This window comes from Sturnira hondurensis, unplaced genomic scaffold (assembly GCF_014824575.4).
Source record: "Sturnira hondurensis isolate 20B ecotype Veracruz unplaced genomic scaffold, ASM1482457v3 Scaffold0016663, whole genome shotgun sequence".
Classification (NCBI taxonomy): domain Eukaryota; kingdom Metazoa; phylum Chordata; class Mammalia; order Chiroptera; family Phyllostomidae; genus Sturnira; species Sturnira hondurensis.
In genome coordinates this window covers 12,682,886-12,704,028 of record NW_028089294.1, presented here as the reverse complement: position 1 = coordinate 12,704,028, position 21,143 = coordinate 12,682,886, and the positions used below count along the sequence as shown (strand labels likewise).

The following is a 21,143-nucleotide window of genomic DNA, read 5'->3' as shown; positions in this document are numbered from 1 at the left end:
CAAAATAGTGTGGTATTGGCATAAAAACAGACATACAGATCAATAGAACAGAGTAGAGATGCCAGATATAAACCTATGTATAAACCTATATATAGTATAGAAATAAACCTATGTAGACAAAGGAGTTAAAACTAGTTAGTGAGAAAATGAAAGTCTCTTAAATAAATGGTGTTGGGAAAAGTGGACAGTCAGATGCAAAGTAATGAAACTGAACACATTTTCTTATACCAAACACAAAAATTGCCTATAAATGATTGAAGACTTCAATGTAAGACCTGAAGCCATAAAACTACTAAAAGAGAACAATACCTTGACATTGGATTGGTGATGAGTTTTTGGATCTGACACCATAAGCAAACGTAAATAAGTGGAAGTACATCAAACTAAAACGTTTCTGCACAGCAAAGGAAAACCGGCAACAGAATGGAAGGGCGGCCTATAGAGTGAGAAAAAAATATTTGTAAATCGTATGTGATAAGAGGTTAATGTCCATAAAATATAAAGAATGAGTATAACTCAGTAGCAAAAAGCAGAATCTGATGACCAAATGGGCAGGGGATCTGAATACACAGTGTTCCATAGAAGACATATGGACAGCCAACAGGCAGGTGAGGAGATGCTCAGCATAACTAATTGTCAGGGAAATGTAAATCAGAACCACAGCACGAAATATCACCTCACACCTTTCAGAATGGCTGTTTTCAAACACTTGGGGACTAATACTGCATTTTGCCATGTATAATATTCACCCATGTTTTGGTGTGCATTATACACCAGATTATTATACCCATGGTATGTGATCACTATGCCCATGTATAATATGTATCTTTATCCCTCAGAAATTTGAGTAAAAAGTGTACATAATACGTGGCAAAATACAGTAAGTGATGGCAGGCCTGTGGAGAAGTGGGATTCACTAAGTGGGATTCACCCTTATTCACTATTGATAGAACCTAACTTGCAGCTCATATGGAAAACAATATGGAAGAAATTTTTTTAAGTATTAAAAATAGAATTGGCATTTGATCCAGCAAATTCCACTTCTAGGTAACACAAAAAGATTTTTGTACCACCTTATTCTTTGCAGCATTGTGTACAATAGCCAAGACATGGCAACAACCTAATTGCCACTCAGTAGGTGATTTGATAGATAAAAGTGGTATATACACATACACACCCACAAAAGGGAATACTTAGCTATAACAGATAAGGAAACTCAGCCACTTGTGACAACATGGGTGGACATTGAGGGCGTTAGGTAAATCAAATAAAGACATACATGTTTGATCTCACTTAGATGTGGAATTAACACACACACACACACACACACACACGCACACACACACACAACAAACTCATAAATTCAGAGAACAGATTGATGGTTGCCAGAAGCTGGAGGTTAGGGGGGTGGGTAAAATGGATGAAAGTGTTCCAAAAGGACAAACTTCTTTGGGAATAAAGTAACTATCATGGGAATAATGTACAGCATGGTGACAATAGTTGATAATGCTGTAGTGTATATATATTTGAACATTACTGAGAGAGTAGATTCTAAAATTCTCATCATAAAAAATTTTGTAACTGTGGTGTTAGATGTGAACTAGACATATTGTGGTGATCATTTCACTGCATATCAGTGATTTTCGATCAGTGTGCCACAAGAATTTTTAAAACATGCAATACCTGACATTGTAGTCCAGGGGACTGACCTCTTTTCTCTTGGGTTGTCAAATTAAAAAAATGACATTAGCCAGCACTTGTCAGGTGTAAATGAATCAAAATTATGCCTTTTTTTGGTCATAATGGCAAAAAATACATTTTTGGTGTGCTGAAGAATTTTAGTAACTGGTTTGTGTTGCCATGAGAGGAAAATGGTTGAAAATCACTGCTGTGCACTCACCTGGGATTGGCAACAGTCGTTTTACAGTTGTGAGTAGGTGAAACAAAGAGTTTCTCCTTATGTTATTTTCACACAAACAGCTATAAGCCTACTTTTGCCTGATAGTATATGGAAGCATTTTATCACACCTGAAATTAACAATGTTATATATCAGATTATATCTCAAAATTTAAAAAGTAGTGCTGCTTACTGGAGGGTTGTGAGGATTAAGCGAATGCCAGTACGATATTACTTACTGCCTCTTATTTCTGTAGTTCCATTTGGAGCATCCACCTTTTGCCTCGTAGAGATCCATGTGAGACCTTTGATTTTCCCAGTGTCTCACAGACTCGTATTCTCTTTGACTCCCTCACCTGTATTTCCACCCACTGTGCGCTGGCACAGCCATCTTTATCATCGCAGACCTGCCCCTTCTCTCACCGTGTGTTTCTGTGCAAGTATGTCGTTTTTAGCTTTTCCATTTGCCTATTTTCTTTTCTCACATGAGTTATAAACATCTTTGAATGTCTTACATATTGTAGGCTCTCAAATATTTGCAGATTTGATAGGATTTCATGAAAACAAACCACTAATGAGAACAGATTTTGGATTGGAGAAGAAAGATTTTAGTGTCTCTACAGTGAATCAGTGCAAAGTAAACTGAGCAAGGCAAAAGCGTAGGCAGCAAAAAACCAACCCCAAACAAAGTTCATTTGCCAGTGAGAGTATTACAGTTGGAATTTGCAGGAAGAAATGAAAGAAAGGGAGGAGAATAGATGCATCTTAGTGGTCACAGCTCTGGCTTCGGACTATGCTAGACTTAGCTTGTTGACAACTTAGCATGACTTTAGGGAGTATTCACTATTGCTGTTTATAATTATTTTTAAATAAAAGACTGCTTACCAGATATTTGGAATATAATAACTAAAGAAAAATAGTATTTTATGTCTATAGTACCAGGTTGGGGAATGGATGAGAGAGTTGGGAATTTGAGAGTTCTGTTCTTAAAGTATAAAAGTAACGCACTTGTATAGCAAGCTAGGAAAGAAATCACTAAGAGTGTTTAGATTCCAGGTCAAGTTACAAAGAGTTTTGGTAAGTTAACTTACACGGATCTCCACGAGGCAAAGAGATATAGCGTATCTCTTTGGTAAGAGATATGCAATTAGATTTTAAGGAAAAAAAAGCCCTATGGTTAGATATCAGCTGTTTCCATTGGTGGCATACACATAGATTCTTATTTTTAAACAACTTTGTAACCACCTAGCAAAGTCTAATGAAGTGAAGGATTAAACCCAAAGGTGTCATAAAAAGTCCATTTGCCTGTTGAGCTTGTTCTAGGAAATGCATATGCCATTTGTGCTCACCCGGCTTGTGGCTTTTGGGTTTTTCTGGATCATTAATTAATCACACTGGAGTAGCAGAGGAGTTTGGGGCTTTTAGAAAGCATAATGTGGTAAAATTAAAGAGATTGTGATTTCAAAAGTGTCCACATCGCGTACTAAGCTAAAAAATCTCCCCAGCAAAGTAAATTGTAACTCAGTTCTAAAACTGCAACATAATAATGTAATGGTGAAAGCCAGGAAAATCACCAGTTGCGAAATACATCCAGAGTGTTTGGAATGAGTCAGGGCGAAGTCTGAAGTACCCGGGTGGCCCTCTGTGAATCTGCTTGTTAAAGGCAGCCAGAGCCTCTGTCAGTGTGTGTGTTCACGAGGTCCTGCACTGTTCCAGGTAGCAGGATGTTGGAAACTGGGTAGGAGGCTCTTCATAAATTCAGTCTCCCAGAGTATCATCTGTGTGCCAACACATTAAAAAATTTTTGGTCAGACTTGATTTACAGGAATAGCTGGGATTTTATTTAAACATCTTTGGTGTTTTATAAGTATTTCTCTTTTTAAAGATCATGACTAAAACACCAGTCGGTCCATATTTGTGTACCTCGCCAGAGCACTTAGGGAAACGACAATAGTGCGTGTTGCTATTAAACATGAAGTTGGTGCAACACGGGGACCATATGTCGATCGGAAAGGGAGTCCACTTTGTGTGGTCAGATTTGCAGTTTTAATTGTATTTCATGAATGTATTTGTAAATGTTCGTAAGGAAGGCATAGGTATTTATTTAAAGGTATTGTTAATCAGTTTTAATACTAAGTTTATTGAAGTCACTTAATTTTGTTATGTATTGTATACTAAGCATAAAGAATGAATGTTTCTCTGAGATATTTACAGTTTATAATAATAGCAGACTTTGTCTACTGTGAGAAGGAAAACTCGCCCTCTTCCATGCAGCTCCCCCGACTTAATGTGAACCTTCACTAAGACTAGAACCATCTGTAAGCCACAGAAGTCTTGGACGCCGTCCTTTTGGTAGACCTGTTGTTTTAGTTCACAAAATTGTATGCTGCTCTTCTGTTTCACAACTCAGAAAAATAAGACCGATCCATTTCTAAATTGGAGAAAGCTTTCCACAAGATTCAGTACCAGTACCACTTCACCCCCGTCAGTCTTTGGTGCAGCCCAGGTGGATCAGTTTGCTCACTTAACATTGGGTAAGCTATTCTCATCACCAGACTAAGAACTGCCTGGGCCGTTTTGGAAGGACTCCACAGCGAGCATATTTGAATGTTTTGCTAAGTGTAGCAATGCATTTTGGATACATTGTAAACTGAGGGTGAAAATACCTGATCCTGCCTTCTCAGCCCCCTTGGCTAGTCTCCTCGAGTCTGTCAGGACGCAGATGTTGCAATGTACTAAGGGGAAAGGGTGATTGAAGGGCCGATGCGCTCCTTTCCTGCTTTGGGACGTTGTTAGAAGAGCACATCGTACTGGGAGCTGCTGCAACACCTGGAGCCCCAGAGGAAGGCAGAGTAGAATGCAAGAGCCTGGCGTCCCAACCAGCCTCGGGCCCAGGCTTCGTTCTGTGTGAGAAACTTAAACCCAGATTGCTTAGGTGACTTTCAGATGGAATCCGTTACTTGTAGCCAAAAGTGTCCTGCTGTGACTTGTGTCCCCCCATTTCACCAGTCTATACAGAGAAGTATCTAGTGATTGATTTACTCACTCAGTAAATTGTTCGGAATGCTAATGAATCAAGATTTTAATGAAAACTCTCGAGTGAAATACAGTAGAGTATACTGAGCACATTCTAGTTCTATGGCTAGATATCCCATACACACCTCTGTGCATTTGCAGATACATAGCACAGATCAGTTTCATCTTCGCAAGTCTACTGCTAGGTGAAAAATAAGTTCTTGTAACTGTTGATTTTGCAGTTTCAGTTGCCAGAGTTGCTTGACTGAGATGAGTTTCAATTTTTTATTTTTCCTTCGGGGGTGGAAACGCCTTTGGGAACAAAGGTTCAGTTCAGCTAAATCATGTGTCAGGCAATATACCAGGATTACACTTCTTTCTAGGATTTCGTTGAGAACCAAGTAATTTTTAGGATTGCCTTGAGATCTAAGTAATTTAAATGAAGCTTTTGTTTTGAATGTGTTAGCTGACTTCTTGACAAATCTCAAGCCCTGAGCTGTGTGGAAGTTGACAGTTTCTTTGGCTGAGAGAAACGGCTCTGGGTTTTAAAGCTATCCAATCAATCACTTACTGAAGTTAATACAATTGGTGTCCCAAGTTGGATATCACATCGGTGTGTACTGCTCGGATACTGCAGTCAGATTTGCATTGCTTCAGGCCGCTAGGCATTCCAGATGTGAGCTGTGAGACCCGTTTTGACCCCAGGCCTTTCCATGCCCTCAGGTCTGCTGTCAATGAAGGAATTCCTTGGCTTAAATTAATAAGTAGATTCTAAAAATTACCTAAAAGGAATGCTTTTATAGCAGGGTGATTTTAGGAGAAAGCAGTAAAAGAATTCAGAGGTAGCTTCAGGGCTTTATGTATACTTTTCATTGAGTAGAGAAGTACAAATAAAATAGAATAAATCTTACAATGATCAGTTCGAGCCAACTTTGAAAAGGGTATTTATGATAATAGTAAAAAGATAGGAGAGATGGACCCAATGTACCTCATAGTTTGTGTTTTCACCCTAACTTCAACCGACCGTTTGCCTCCGGTTGTCTTGTGGCTACGGGAAGGGACCGCTGAGTGGCGATGGCATTTGCAAAGAGGAAGCAGCGTAGCGTACCAGAGAAAGCTGACCTTGTATCTGTTACACACATTATTTTGAGGGGAGTTTTAAAAGCCTATGTGGCTTATTGTAAATCTTATAGAAAATATTTTCTGTGTGCTTAAAGCAGNGCCAACTTTGAAAAGGGTATTTATGATAATAGTAAAAAGATAGGAGAGATGGACCCAATGTACCTCATAGTTTGTGTTTTCACCCTAACTTCAACCGACCGTTTGCCTCCAGTGCCTCCGGTTGTCTTGTGGCTACGGGAAGGGACCGCTGAGTGGCGATGGCATTTGCAAAGAGGAAGCAGCGTAGCGTACCAGAGAAAGCTGACCTTGTATCCATTACACACATTATTTTGAGGGGAGTTTTAAAAGCCTATGTGGCTTATTGTAAATCTTATAGAAAATATTTTCTGTGTGCTTAAAGCAGGTATATCTGAGTGCTACACACTTGTGTGACAGATACCTGGCGGGGACATACCATGCGGGCGAGAACTTAAAGTGTTCTTCCTCAATAAAAATAGTGCCAAAACTACACCTTATGACTGTGGATAACCTTGTAACTGTTACAATCAAGTAAATGGTATAGTAAGTAAATCCTAAGTAAGAATATTTAGGTCTTTGATTTTAGAATGTAAAGTGTTCATTACTCATGTATTTTCTAATCAAGCAGAGGTTTGCATCAACAAATAGGTGCTCTTAAACATTATATGGAATAATTTTAGACCCACAGAAAACTTGCAAAAATAGTATAGAAAAATTCCTGTTTGCTTCCCCTCATCTTGACCTCTCACATGGTGGTGGGACTTGTGTTGAATGAGAGATGAACATGGCTGTGCAACGACTAACTGGACTCCAGGCTTGGCTCAGGTTTCACCCGTGTTTCCACTGATGTCCCTTGTCTGTTTCAGGGTCCAGCTGAGGATCCTGTATGTCTTTTCGTTACCATGTGTCCTGAGCCTTCCTCCGTTCTGTGGCCGTCTGCCATTGTTCGGGCGTGTTTTAAGGATATTGGGTAGACACTTTGTAGACTGTCTCTCAGTGTGAGTTGGCGTGGTGTTTTCTCGTGACTAGACGGAGCTGGGGAAAAGCCCCACAGAGGAGGTGAAGCGCCCTCTTCACCTCGAGGGGGGTGGGGGGGTTGGCAGCAGCGTGACTCGTCCCGAGTGACAGTAATAGTGATCACCTGGTGAAAGTGGCACCTGGCAGGTTGCTTTGTGTTCTCCGTTCTGAATACAGGGGTGGGTGCAAGTAGGTTTCCAGTTGCAATGCAAATACATAATACAGTAATTAATAAATACTAATGCCAAGATAAACTCTGTGTTTCTGGTACTCACAAGTATAAGCCCCCTTTTGCCCACCCCTGTGTATTTTATTCACCAGGGACTCCCCACCTACAAGGGCTGGGTGGGGGTGAGAGTTAAGCTGTGCCTCCTGGAGTGGGGAGTGTCAACATATCTGCAATTCTGTAAGGATTTGTCCCTTCTCATTTGTTGATTGAGTCCATTAATTATGCCAATATAAACTTGTCAATATTAATTTTCATTGGGTTGTGATCCAGGACTGCCATTTATTTGGTTGTTGAAATGTTCCTGATTTGGCCACTGGGAGTCCTTGCAAGTTGGCTCTTGTGTCCCTTGGGGCCCCATCTTTTTTTTTCTTTGAACCACTTCCCGTTTTCTCTTGGTGCGAGACCCGAGTGTTTTCCCTGTCCCCACCCCAGGCTCAGCATTTCTCTAAGGAACCCTGGTTCCTTTCCTTAGAGAACGGCAGGAGGGCGACTTCCAGTCAAGATGGCGAGTTAGCTGAATGCTGGGCCGGCCTTCTGTCACGGCCACGTCAGAATTACAACTAGACAATAAACCCCCATCGGTGAGAACCACATGAGAACAAGCTGAACAGAAGTCCTGTAACTGAGGATATAAAGAAGAATCCATGTTGAGGTGGGTAGGAGGGACAGAGAAGTGGACCAGGCAGGCCCCCAGCCGTGGTGGAGCAGTTAGGAATCAGTAGGGATGTCCTGGCTGTGGTGGTCCCACTGAGGAACAAGGAGTCCCAGCCCTACATGAGGCTCCCCAGCCCAGGGCTCCAGTGTCGGGAAGAGGGTTCCTTATAACATCTGGCTGTGAAAACCAGCAGGGATTATGTCTCAGTGAGGAGGAGGAGAGCTTCTGGAGACCTAGGCAGTTCTTTTGAGAGGTTGCATATGGACTCAGCTGCTCAGAAACTCACTTACTCTAACCCCCAGCATCAGGGCAGCAACTCAGAACCACGGACAGACGAGGAGGAACTAAACCTACTAGCTTTAGGGCGAGGGCTGGAGGGGCAGCTTTCTCCCAGACGGAACTGCTGGCAGAGGCCATTGTCCCCTCGTTGAACCTTCCTCCCATCCAGCCTGCCAGTGAGAGGCCAGTGCCAAAGCTGAGCTTTCCAATGACAAGCTATCAGAAAGAGAAATTGAGGAAACACTCCCATTTAAAATTGCATCAAAAAGAGTAAAATACCTGTGAATAAATTCAACTAATGAGGTCAAAGACCTGTAGTCAGAAAATATTAAGATGTTGAAGAATTGGAAGAAGAAACAAATAAATTGAAGAATATACCATGCTCATGGATAGAAAGAATTAGCATTGTTAAAATGTCTATGCTACATAAAGCAAGCTATAGATTTCATGGCATTTTTCACAGAACTAGAACAAATAATCTTTAAATTCACGTGGAACCACAAAAGACCCTAAATAGCCAAAGCAATTTGGAGAAAGAATAACAAAGTTGGAAGTATTATGCTACCTGATTTCAAACTATACCACAAGGCTATAGTAATTAAAACAGCGTGGTACTGGCATCAAAAAATAGACACATAGATCAATGGAACAGAAAAGAGAACCCAGAAATAAACCATGGTGTTGGGAAAACTGGATCACTTTCTTACACCATATACCAGAATAAATTCAAATGGATTAAAGACTTAAATGTAAGACCTGAAACCATAAAACTCCCAGAAGAAAATTCTTTGGCATCAGTCTCAGAATGTTTTTTGGATATGTCTCCTTGGATAAGGGAAACAAAAGAATAAATAAATAAATGGAACTATATCACACTAGAAAGGTTTTGTACAGCTGAGGAAACCACCAACAAAATGAAAGGATGACCTACTGAGTGGAAGAAGATATTTGTCAATGATACATCCTATAAGGCGTTAGTGTCCCCCCCCCAAGTAAGGATATTACAACTTAACACCACACAAACAATTCGATTAAAAAATGGGCAGAGGACCTGAACAAATGTTTCTCCTACAGATGGCCAATAGACATATAGAAAGATGCTCAGCATCCCTAGTCATCAGGAAAATGCAAATTAAAACCGCAATGAGGTATCACCTCACTCTTGTCAGAATGGCTATCATCAATATATCAACAAACGAGTGTTAGAGAGGTTGTGGAGAAAATGGAACTCGCCGGCACTGTTGGTGGGATTGTAAATTGGTGCAGCCACTAGGGAAGAGTATGGAATTTCTCAAAAAATCACTACCACGTGACCCACCAATTCCACTGCTGGATGTTAACCAAAGAAATCCAAAACACTAACTGAAAAGATATATGCACCCCTATGTTTATTGCAGTGTTATTTACAGCAGCCAAGATACGGAAGCAACCTACGTGTCCATCCATAGATGAATGGATAAGGAAGAGGTGGTACAGAAGAGTTTATACAATGGCACATTACTGAGCCATAAAAAGAATGCAATCTTGCCATTTGAGACAACATGGATGGATGTAGAGGCTATTATGCTAAGTGAAATAAGTCAGAGAAAGATACATCCCATATGATTTCATTTACATGTGGAATCTAAGAAGTAAATGAACAGGCAATACAGAAACAAGTTCAGACACAGACCAAACTGTTGGTTGCCAAGTGGGAGGGGCTGAGGGGTTGGGTGTAAAAGGTTCAGGGATTGGGGAGTACACATGGGCAGTTAACTACAGCATCGGGAGTCTAGTCAGGAATATTGTAGTGACCGTGTGTGGGTGCTGGGCTTATTGGGTGATCACTTCGTAAATAATATAAATGCCTAATCACTGTGTTGGACATCTGAAACTGATGTTGTATGTCAGGCGAAAATTTAAAATAAACAAAAGTAAAAATTACTATGTTAACTAATACAATGCAAATTAAAGTTTTGGAATATTGAAACAAAAAAAACCCAAAAGCAATAATTAAAGCAACACCAACTGCTAGAAAAAAACTGTGCTGGGAACGAAGATCTGGGCTGTGATTGTGCTCTGTGTCGCTCTCCTCTTACTGCTTGTACCGTGAATGGAGTGGTTGCAGTAACACATATTTACTGTCTCACTGTGCTGGAGCCAGAACTCTGAAGCGGGTCTCACTGGGCTAAAACCAGGGCGTGGGCAGGACTGGATTCTTTCTCTGTGTATTAATAGAATCCGTTTCCTTGACTTTCCGGGCTTCAGATGGATGCCCACGTTCTTTGCCTCTTGGCTCCCCTCCTCCATCTTAAAAACCAGCGAGGACTAGTTGAGTCTTTCTCACATTATCTCACTCTGACAGTGAGTCTTTCTCTGCCTCCCTCTTCCACATTTAAGGACCATTGTGGTTACATTGGACCTACCAGCATAATGTCTGTATCTTAAATTTAGTGGTTTGCCTTGTGACGTGTTCCAAGGTGTAGGAATTAGGTATGTGGACATCGCTTACCACCTGCTAGTTGACCTCAACCCTCTCGGGATATAGAGGTCACAGAGGCGGTAATGCAACTAATTTAGGAGTCAGTTTCACAGCAGGGACAGAGGTATCTCAGCTGGCAGTGCCTCAGGAAGTGATTCCCCGGCAAATCTCACATGGGATGAGAGATCAGTTTTGGTCCCCCAATAATGTGAACCTCCAAACTGTGATCACAACCAAGAGGCCTCATCTCGTCAACCAGAACCCACCAATAAATAGGTATTTCTTCAATGTGAAGCAGGACTTTGCCGTATGTACCTGTAGATGGTAGAATCTCTTGGAGTGTAGTGATGTTTGCTTTAAGGGTGGTTTTAGCCATTTTTCTCAATTCTTTGGCTTTTCAAATTTGAAGTTACATTTAGAATTAAGTTTACTTTACGATATTACTAATTGCCTGCTCATATTTTACACTTCAATTTCTGTCTTGCATTCTCAGCACAGACACATCTGAAACCTAATGACGGAAGGCGTCCTGTACAGGGCTGCTGTGGGAAGAGTTAACTAAATTGATTGTCTGCCTCCTCGAAATGTGTTTGAAAGCCAGAGCCTTTGTGGAAGTTAATCATCTTAGGAGAAGGGCGTAGAGCACGTTGCTTAATTTAGAATAGAGTTCAGAAAAGATAGAACTCCCCGACTTTGTATAGCATTTAGTTCTCTGGCAGAGGTTGACATTCTGAGAAATGTCATTACTTATTCTAGATTTATTTATGTAACTATTTTTTAAAAGTTTATTTATTTTTAGATCAAGGGGAACGGAGGGAGAAAGAGGGGAAAAAAAATGGATGTGGGAAGGAAACAATGATCAAGTAGCCTCTCACGTGCTCCCAGCTGAGGACTTGGCCCGTGACCGAGGCATGTGCCCCAACTGGGAACTGAACCTGTGATGCTTTGGTTTGCAGGACAATGCCCAACCCACGGAGCCACACCAGTCAGGGCTATTTGTATGATTACTGTTGTATATACTCAGTAAATACAGTGTTTTATCATGACTGTTGTGATACAAGTTTATATAAAATTTGTATCTGTTAATGTTATCACTCGTTCTCCTTTAGTAGAGGCCTGAGTATAGTGTTTCCTTGGTTTCATCCACACCCAGTGTTCAGGATTGAAAATACATCGACGAGAACTGCTTGTCTGTGTCTTCCACATTGCATTTTGTTTCTGTGGTTGTATTCATAGTCCCATAGTACAGTAGATACGACAATGAATTAATTTGTGTGGACAACAGTGATAAATCAGGTTAATCTGTCCTTGAAGTTCAGCTTGTATAATATTAGGTAAGTAGTGCAGATATTTTTATGATTCCCTTAACTACATCTGTCACCACAATAATGAAAAAGGATAAAAATAGTTTACTTTTTATTGAGAAAGAATGAATGTTAGAAATATACTCAAGTAGATAGGTTTGCCTTTTTTCTACGGCCACCTCTAGGACTTGATAAGAGAGAATTAAAGCCAAGGCGAACCAGGGTCTAAAATGACAGAATAGATTTGAGCAGGAGCATTCACTCAGGGATTGCTCCTGTCTGCTGTGAGACGGCAGTGCCGATAACGTCCGTGGGGCTTCAGAAAGAAGACGGTGGTAGCAGTACCACGCCAGCACGTGCACAGTCTGTCTCTGTCAGCCTGCCAGGTGCCCAGCCCTTGTCTGAGAAATCGAGGTGATAAACGGAACGTCCGCCGATGGAAAAGTATGAAAGCGACAAGTTACACAACCTGGTTTCAGATGACACGATCACTTACACTGTCATTTATCAGTTCACAGACATATGAAATAAATGTCACAAGAATAAAATGTGCTTTGATGGCAGTGAAATGGGGGGAACCTCACAAGGTGTTCCAGTGACTTTTATGAAAGGGAGAAAAATGTGTAAGCTAAAAGCAGTCAACAATTCCAAAGCACGAGGGTGTATAAGGAACGTGACAAGGCGGAGGCACGAAGGGGAAGGACCGTCATGTTGCCAAAGGGGAGGCCCCAGAGGCTGACAGATGCAGCCATCGTGCCGCCCTTTCTGAGATCTCTGAGATCTCTGAGGCCCACGGACCAGAGCAGCGGCGGAGTTGGATGGTGCCCCGCACAGGGGTTGCCTCGGCCCCTCCCGCAGGGGAGCAAGGGACGTCCGCTCCTGGACTGGGGAGACGTTCTGCCTGCCAGGACTGTTCCGTGTAGAACATCCTTTACAGACGCGAAGACAGTTCAGAACTAACGTTTTAGGAAAATGCACCACTTTAAAGATAGCCTAGTACTAAAAAATGCAAAGTCTAGCCTCTGAGGAATAGCTAGTTCTCTGAGGAGAATCTAAATTATGTTTAACTAGTAAATGCCCTCGGAGCAAGTATCTATCGCAGAGAGCATGTTCAGTACACCACTTAAAAACATCAGCCTTGGAGCCAGGCTGCCTGCATGTGAAACCTGGTTTCGCTACCTGCTCGTTCTTTGAATCTCAGTGTGCCTTGGTTTCCTCATCCATAAAACAGGGATGATAATTTTACCTGATTCATAAGGTTGTCTTGAGAACCAGTTGAATTAAAGAAATATGCTTAGCACAGTACTAGACACATAGTAATCATTCAATAAACATTTTAATTAAAATTATTACTGTTGCATTTGTCATAACTTTCATTATTATTTATTCATAAATTCTGGCTGCTGTGAAAGAGAACCAGTTGTAAATCTTGAAAACTGAGGACACGATTGCCGAAATAATCTCAGTAGGTAGGCCATACTCAACCAAGGACCAGATTAGTGGGTGGGCCAGTCAGGCCAAGGGATTTTCCCTGGACATGTTGTAAAGTGAAAGGAGATGGGAAATATGAGAGAACAGATCCAGAAGTTTGACATGTAACTAACTAACGAAAGCTCCAGACAGAAAGGCTGGGAGAATGAAGGGGAGAAAACTATATTGAAGACTGGGAGGAATACCCCCAGTGTTAAAGACTCGGGTGGGAACAGCATGCCCACTGCTGAACAGACAGAACTGATGAGGAAGTTCCACACCCACACTCAGGCTCGTGCAGCTCCCTAAAACCAGGCACCATTAAAGCTTCCCGAGGGAAGGAATTAGGTTATCTACATGAATCAGTCTCATGTCAGACGTCTTCTATGAGCCGTATTAGATGAGAGGAAACTGGGAAAATAGCTTTGAAATCCTGGGGGGGAAGACTTGGAATCTCTGATTCTGTTTTTAGCTCTAGTGGCCTCCACGAGTGAGAACCAATACATTTTGGAAATGCAGAGACAAACATTTTTGAGAGGCTCCTTCAGGAGGACTCACAGGAGAGCATGGGATACAAGAAACGCGATAAGCAAAGAAGCCAGCAAGCTTAGGGTTGAGTCTAACTAGTTAAAGATCTTTCTGCGAAGCATAAGGAATGTGTTAGTAATAATAGCAGCAGCAACTTTGAGGAAGTATTGGATATTTCTATAAATCTTGGAAGAGGGATGAGAGGAAAGCATACATCTTTGTTTGGGGTTGGCGGACTTTTCGGTGGTAACTAGCTGGGTCTTCGCAGGCAGTGCTGTCCCCTTGCGCCTGTCCCCTCTGCCACCGCAGCATGGAAGCCGGTGTAGGTGATACACATATGCAAATGAGTGTGGCTAGGTTTTCATCAGACTTTGTCTATGAGCAATAAAACTTGATTTCACATAACTTTCACATAGTTCACAATATTCTTCTTAATTTGTGGGCCAAAGATACTGAGTAGATAATGTGCAGGAGTTGGTCTGTGCTTTGCTGACCTCTGCATCACAGAACAAAGGAAGGGGGTAAAGGCAATGTCACTTGAACGAAAAACAGAAGGGGAGACAAGTGGAGAAAGGTGGGCAAAAACCATAAAGAAGTCTAACAAATAGGAAACAAAGAACGTCAGTAAAAGAAAAAGAAAAAAACAGTTCTAGTAAAATGAAGGGAGTAAACTTTTTCGATAAAGCCAGACTCTCAGATGGGGTATATTGCAGATAATAATTGGATATGAGGTCATTCTGTAGCTGTGCCGTGGGACAGGGCTTCTTCAAACGTCATTGATGTAACAGCGCCAGTGAGCAAAGCGTTACAAGTCCACCGTTCGTACGGAACCAGAGTGGCTGGAAACTTCTGCAGTATTGTGACGTTCTCACAACTTCATGTGTCGTCATCTTTCTGATGATTTACTGTAGTTTGCAGGACTGTCAGTTTGGAAATTTAAAACAACTAGTGTGAGAAGCACTCTCAGAGAATACAGCTCAGATATTAAAAAATAGATCTATATTTATAGACATGTTAAATGGAAAAAAGCAAATAATAGAACAGTGTAATGGTACGATTCGTTGTTTTTAAAAAACGCCAATCATGTGTGTAATGGATTTTGAAATATGGAACCATTCACATCAGGTTGTTAACCAGGATTACAAAAGAGAGGTGATAGTGATGTGTTAGCGCTGAAAGACAGGGAGATAAGAGAGTATTTCTGTGTTTTAGTTGGTACACTTCTGTATTGTTTGACTTCTTTACCACACTGTTTTCACCTACAGTGCAGTGTAATGTCTTACTTAAATTAATAATCTCTGGGTCTTTTCAATAAATGGTATTGTCAATTGAATATCCATGTGAAAAACAAGGACCTTTACCTACCTTACACAATATACAGAAATTAATTCGAAATGATCATAAACCAAAATGTGAAAGCTAAAACAAGAAAGCTACTAGGAGAATACCAGGGGTAATGTCTTTATGAATTTGAAGTGGACAAAGATTTCTCAAATAGAATACAAAAAGGACCAAGCACAATGGATAAGATTTATAAATTGGGTTTCATTAACACTGAACGTTAGGTTTATAACAAGATACCATTAAGGGAGAGAAAATGCAAGCTGCAGATTGAAGGAGATACTGAATATGTCCAATATATGGTGAAACCTAGAATTACATATTTCCTGTGTGTGTATGTATCTCATGAAGAACTTTGTATCTTACAAGTTAATAAAAGACAATTGCATTAAAAATGGGCAAAAGGTTTGAAAAGGCACTTCAAAAAGAAGATAGCCAGATGGCCAATTTGCATATGAAAATGTTCTCAACATCATTAATCAGAAGGGACATGCAAATTAAAACTCCTGTTCCTGGATCAGAATGGCTAAAACTAACAGGACTCGTAAGACCTAATGTTGGCGAGGCTACCAGAAGAGCATTAGAAGTCCCATACATTGCTGGTGGGAGTGTCAGTTAGTAGAGTTACTTTGGGAAATGCGTCGTCTGCCGAAGCTGGACGTGCAGAAATTTTGTGATGCAGTAGCTACTCTGCTCCTGAGTATTCACTATACGATCGAATGCTGTGTTCAGCAGAAGAGTGCTGTGAGAATGTGCGTGTCAACTGTGTTCTTCATGTCTCAGAAATCTTAATCTATTAAGAGTATAAGTTGTAATATATTCATGATTTAACTACCACAAAGCCATGCAGAGAAGGAAATACTGCTACACATAATGATGTGGATGAATCTCATCGACAAAATTGAACCAAAGACAAGAATATCTGCTGCGTGATTTCATTTTTGTGATTTATGGGGAAAGAAGAGAATAATGGTTTCCTGTGCTGGGGTGGGTGGCACTAATTGGCAGAGGGCATTTCTGGGATGCCGGAAAGGTTCCAATCTGGATGGCGGCCACATAGATACATGTATCAATTCATTAAGCTCTGCACCCACACGCTTAGTATACCCGTAGTTTATTGTCACACCTCGGTGAAGGTGTAAAAAAGAACCCAAACCCAGCCAACCTATTCTCTATCCTCTGATTTGAAAACTGTCATTATCTTATATCAAATTTCTCACGTATTCAAGGGCCTTTTTCTAGGTCTTGCATTGTTTTTTAGGTGTCTCCTTTTGCAGATATACTGTTCTGGATTGATCGTTGTTGCTTTGTAATACATTTAATGAATATGTTTAATGGTGTGGATCTTTTGCTACTATTCTTCTCTAAAATTATCTTGGCTATTCTCACCTCTTTGTTATTACAGACAATCTTTTAGGATCAACTAGCCAAATTCTCACACACCCTCATGCCACTGGAATTCGACTGTAATTACATGAAACTAGTAAATTATAAATTTGGAGATCATTGGCATATGAGTTGAGTTCAGAACCCCTGTACATCTCACTGTTTTCTGTCCAGTTCTGTAGTTGTCTTCATGTGATGGGTACAGATTTGGGGTTTTTTTACATTTTTTATTTTGCTATTGTGAATGGGATCTTTGTTACATTTTTAGGTTTCTTGATACAATATCCTTTGTATTATTGGAACTTCTAATTATAACACGAATCACTATTATTTATCGAATACTATGTGCTAAATAATCTTTCTTACTTCATGTAATAGTCTCAGGTAAATACTATTACAACATTATGCTAATTTTTACATTTGGGGTCAGTGAGGGACAAAGACTTCGGGCTGAACAGCTGGCTTCTGGTGGAGTTATGACTCCAACCCAGGCGACCTCACGCCAGAGCTACCCTGCCCGCAAGCACTGCACTGTTGGCCTGGGTGTCCGCAGCTGAGGGAGAGCCATGCGGGACGGTCAGTGTGGGGTCAGGTCCAGCGCTGATGGATGTGACTGGCAGGCAGTGGGTGGGCAGTGAGTGAGCGGATGCGTAACAGCAACACTGTACTAAAGTGGGTTTTTTGGTATGGGCTTCTGTATATTTGTAGGAAACAGTATTCTAGTTTGAACTTATTCAAACCAAATAAAGTTCTATAGTTTTTCCAATCACTCAGAAATGATTTAATGATTTTATATATTCTCAGATGCTGCTATATTCACCGAATGCCAATAGCTCTTGTTTTAGCTGTGTTGTCTGTAAGAAATGATCGCTCACCCCCACGAGCTGAAATAGTGGGAGATGGTTGTAAAGACACACCGGGTATTAAGGGAGATGGACTCTGAGCAACATCTAAGAGGTGGTTCCACCTGCAACCAATACTGGCCGGTGCTTGTGGAGACTAAAACTGTCTTTTGTTTGCAGTCAAAAGCAGTGTTAGGCACCTCAGCTGCAAGATTGGGGTTTTTTTAAGCTTTTTACTACAGTGTACTGTCTCTATCTGGCCTCAGCTACTGCTGTCTCTGTTACATGCTTTTTCGTCCATTCATTTGCATTTATATAAACTGTGAACTTGATGTCTCCATGGTCCCGGGTAGAATTTCTGAGGACATTTAATTGACTAAGATAGTTATTGTGTTTGGGCCAAACATTTCATGCTCTATAGACTATGGACTAGACTTCTGGTTGGCTGACTTAAGATAGGTATTCACCGCAGCAGTTCTGGTCATTTCTGGCCAGGGAGGGATGGCTGCTTGGATAAAACATGGCTCTCTTAGGGCTACCTCTTTGGAGACAAGATTGATTTGCCCTAGAGAAAGGGAATGTGATCACAGTGTATCATGTGGCTAACATGTTTATAGCTATTGCATGTTTTCCCTTTTAAATAAAACCTGAAGAAGTGGCTAGAATTGAAAGTAGCATTTGGATTTACAGTTGAATAGTACAGAAGGGAAGTGTTAAAGCGTGCTCAACTGTTCTCACTTGAGAACAGTCCTTTGGTTACTGCTTTATAAGCCTGACAACGTGTAGTCATCTGCCTCTTATAGGTAGGTTGGTTAAAATGCCTGTTTAATTAGGATTGTTAAAACTTTGGATGAGTTACTGGTAAATGTTAGGGAATTTTTTAAAAGATTTTATTTAAAAAATATTTATTTTTAGAGAGAGGGGAGTGAGGGAGAAAGAGGGAGAGAAACATCAATGTGTGGTTGCCCCTCATGCGCCCCCAACTGGCAACCTAGCCAGCAACCCAGGCGCGTGCTCTGACTGGGAGTCGAATCAGTGACCCATTGGTTTGCAGGCCAGCAGTCCACTGGGCCACACCAGTCCGGGCTCTTTGATATTTTAATAGCTAGGCTTGGCTTGAAAGAGGCTTTTGAGTATTTTGTAAACCCCAGAATTTAGAAAACTCCTTTAAGAATATTCTGTGGGCCCTGGCTGGTGTAGCTCAGTGGATTGAGCGCGGGCCTGTGAACCAGATGATTGCGGTTCGATTCCCAGTCAGGGCACATGCCTGGGTTGCAGGCCAGTTCCCGGCAGGGGCTAGTTCCCAGCAGGGGATGCAAAAGAAGCAACCATACATTGATGTTTCTCTTCCTCTCTCCTTCCCTTCCCCTCTAAAAATAAATAAAATATTTAAAAAAAAAAAAGAATATTCTGTGGTATATGTTTTTAACCCGAGATCAGGGCTACTTTAAGCTGTATTATAAGATTTTTATTATGATGGTAAATCATTCATAGTAAAATGAAAAGACTGAAATATTATATTCAATAATATGGATATTGGAGTAAAACTGTGTGTAAATACTTGTTCAATTGATCCTAGGTTGGGCCATGCAGGCTGCTGCCTATATCTTCATTAACAGGAAATGGAAAGATGACAAGAGCCACTTTGAAGACATGATCGATTATTTCTGTGACATCCGTGAACCCCTTCAACTCCTCATATTCCCAGAAGGGACTGATCTCACAGGTAAGGTAACCTGGGTTTGGATCACAGATTCTTAAAAATGGAGGAGCTCAGAAATCATCTAGTCTAAACTTCTTTCTTAGGTGAAGCAACTGAATACCAGCAAAATTAATGTCCCACCCCTGCGGTCACTCAGTTAATCAGGAGCACATTAGAACCCAACACTCCGGTCTCCAGCCCACAGGATCTATGCTGGGCAACCCCAAGAGATCTTTTTTTTTTTTAACTTGCCACCCTAGACCTTTGTATTTTGAGTCTCAGTATATATGTTAATTATCAGCCTTCTGTATAATTTGTATGGAACCACAAAAGCTCTGAATAGCCAAAGCAATCTTAAGAAAGAAGAACCTTCTTCCTGTTCTTTATATTTCCTGTTTTCTTCTGAGCTACATATTCACCCATTAGACCTGTTTTCCTCAATTTCTTCCTTATTAGAAAGGCACCCGATATTAACCAGTTTCATTTATTATTGATTTAAGTTAATATATTGCCTTTCTCCTGGTATTTTAAATTCTTATTCCTATTATAAGCAAGAAGGGCTCTGTCCTTTCTCAAGAAAACTAGCCATAATTGAGTTGTGGAGGAGACAGAGAAGGATATAGGATTTCGACCTTCCCAGATATTAAACTGTTGTGTTTTGCCATGTATAATGTGCTCCCGTGTATAATGTGCTGTGGGGGAGCTTTGCCCACAGAGCCCCCCGTCTGCCGCAGATGAAAATAAGTCTACTAACACATGATCTGCTTGGGGAGGAAAGGTGGCTGGTCTCTCAAAGGAGAAGGGCCAGGAGCCTGTTTTTTCAGTGGGCTTTGATTGGGTTCAGTTTGCACAGGAATACAGGTAAAGCTCATCAGTCATTGTCAGGCAGTAAGGATCAAACGAGGTCCAACAAAGAACTACCAGGGCTTATTCTGAGTCAGGGTCAGATAGCTAAAGGGCTATAAAACTTTGGGAAACAAACTCATTGCATGCTTGGACCCATATCAGAAAATTGAGGACATTAGCAAAGCAGGTTTCACAGGATTTTATGCATTCTTTCTTAGGCCTGGTTCCCTCCCCCCGGGGAACCCACTCATTCCATCACAGGGCTGCACCCACCTCTGGCATTGTTTCAGGCTTAAATCAGGCAGGGGAAGTAAGGCAGCCAAGAGATTAGGAGACTTCTCACAGACAGAATGAGAACTCAGGCTATGTCAAAGCCAGGGGGCAGGGGTCCATCACCCCTTTTTATATAGCCCCCCCCAAGTCCTTCCCTGAGGTCTGCTTCATGACCATGCCTGTCTTAGGTCATCCCTCCCATGAGGAATCTTACCTATCATTGGCCAACTGGTCATTTGCCCCGGGGCCAAGCAGGGTGAGGTAAAAGGGGGCAGAGGCAGTGCCAGGGAGATAAGCTTTGTCTCCTTAGTGACTTCTGGTCCCAAGGTCTCTCACTCAGCCTTAGCCATGGAGGGTTAAAGCTTCTGAAACCAGGAAGGGTGGTTTTCAACAGTGTGCACCCACATTTCTGGCCAAAACTTTCAGGGAAAAAAATATTCTAATTTTATAATTCAGTTTTTTATATATTTAGAAACAAAGCTGATTATCATATTCCAGGGTATTATTTTGCATACAGATATCATTATTGCTTTCTAGAGTTACTCTTTTAACACAAAAGTATAAATAAAAAAATTAAAAACATTTATATAGATATGGAATTAATACTACCCATGTATAATACACATCCTTATTTTTCCCTCAAAAATTTGGGCAAAAATTGAGCATTATATGGTAGATAGACCAAGAATGCCACTGGATTTCAAGGAATTCTTGAGAAGATTAAAAACAAAATGGAGTCTTTCATCCTTGCTAAATTA

At 41.0% G+C, this 21,143-nt stretch overlaps 1 protein-coding gene across 1 annotated transcript in view; it reads left to right on the top strand.

Moving 5' to 3' along the window:
- Window positions 1-21,143, top strand: part of LCLAT1 (lysocardiolipin acyltransferase 1) — a 150,818-nt gene that overhangs the window by 68,587 nt on the left and 61,088 nt on the right. Inside the window, exon 4 of the mRNA XM_037066642.1 lies at window positions 19,144-19,290. Coding sequence (XP_036922537.1) covers window positions 19,144-19,290 — 147 coding nt within the window. The remainder of the gene's footprint in view (window positions 1-19,143; window positions 19,291-21,143) is intronic.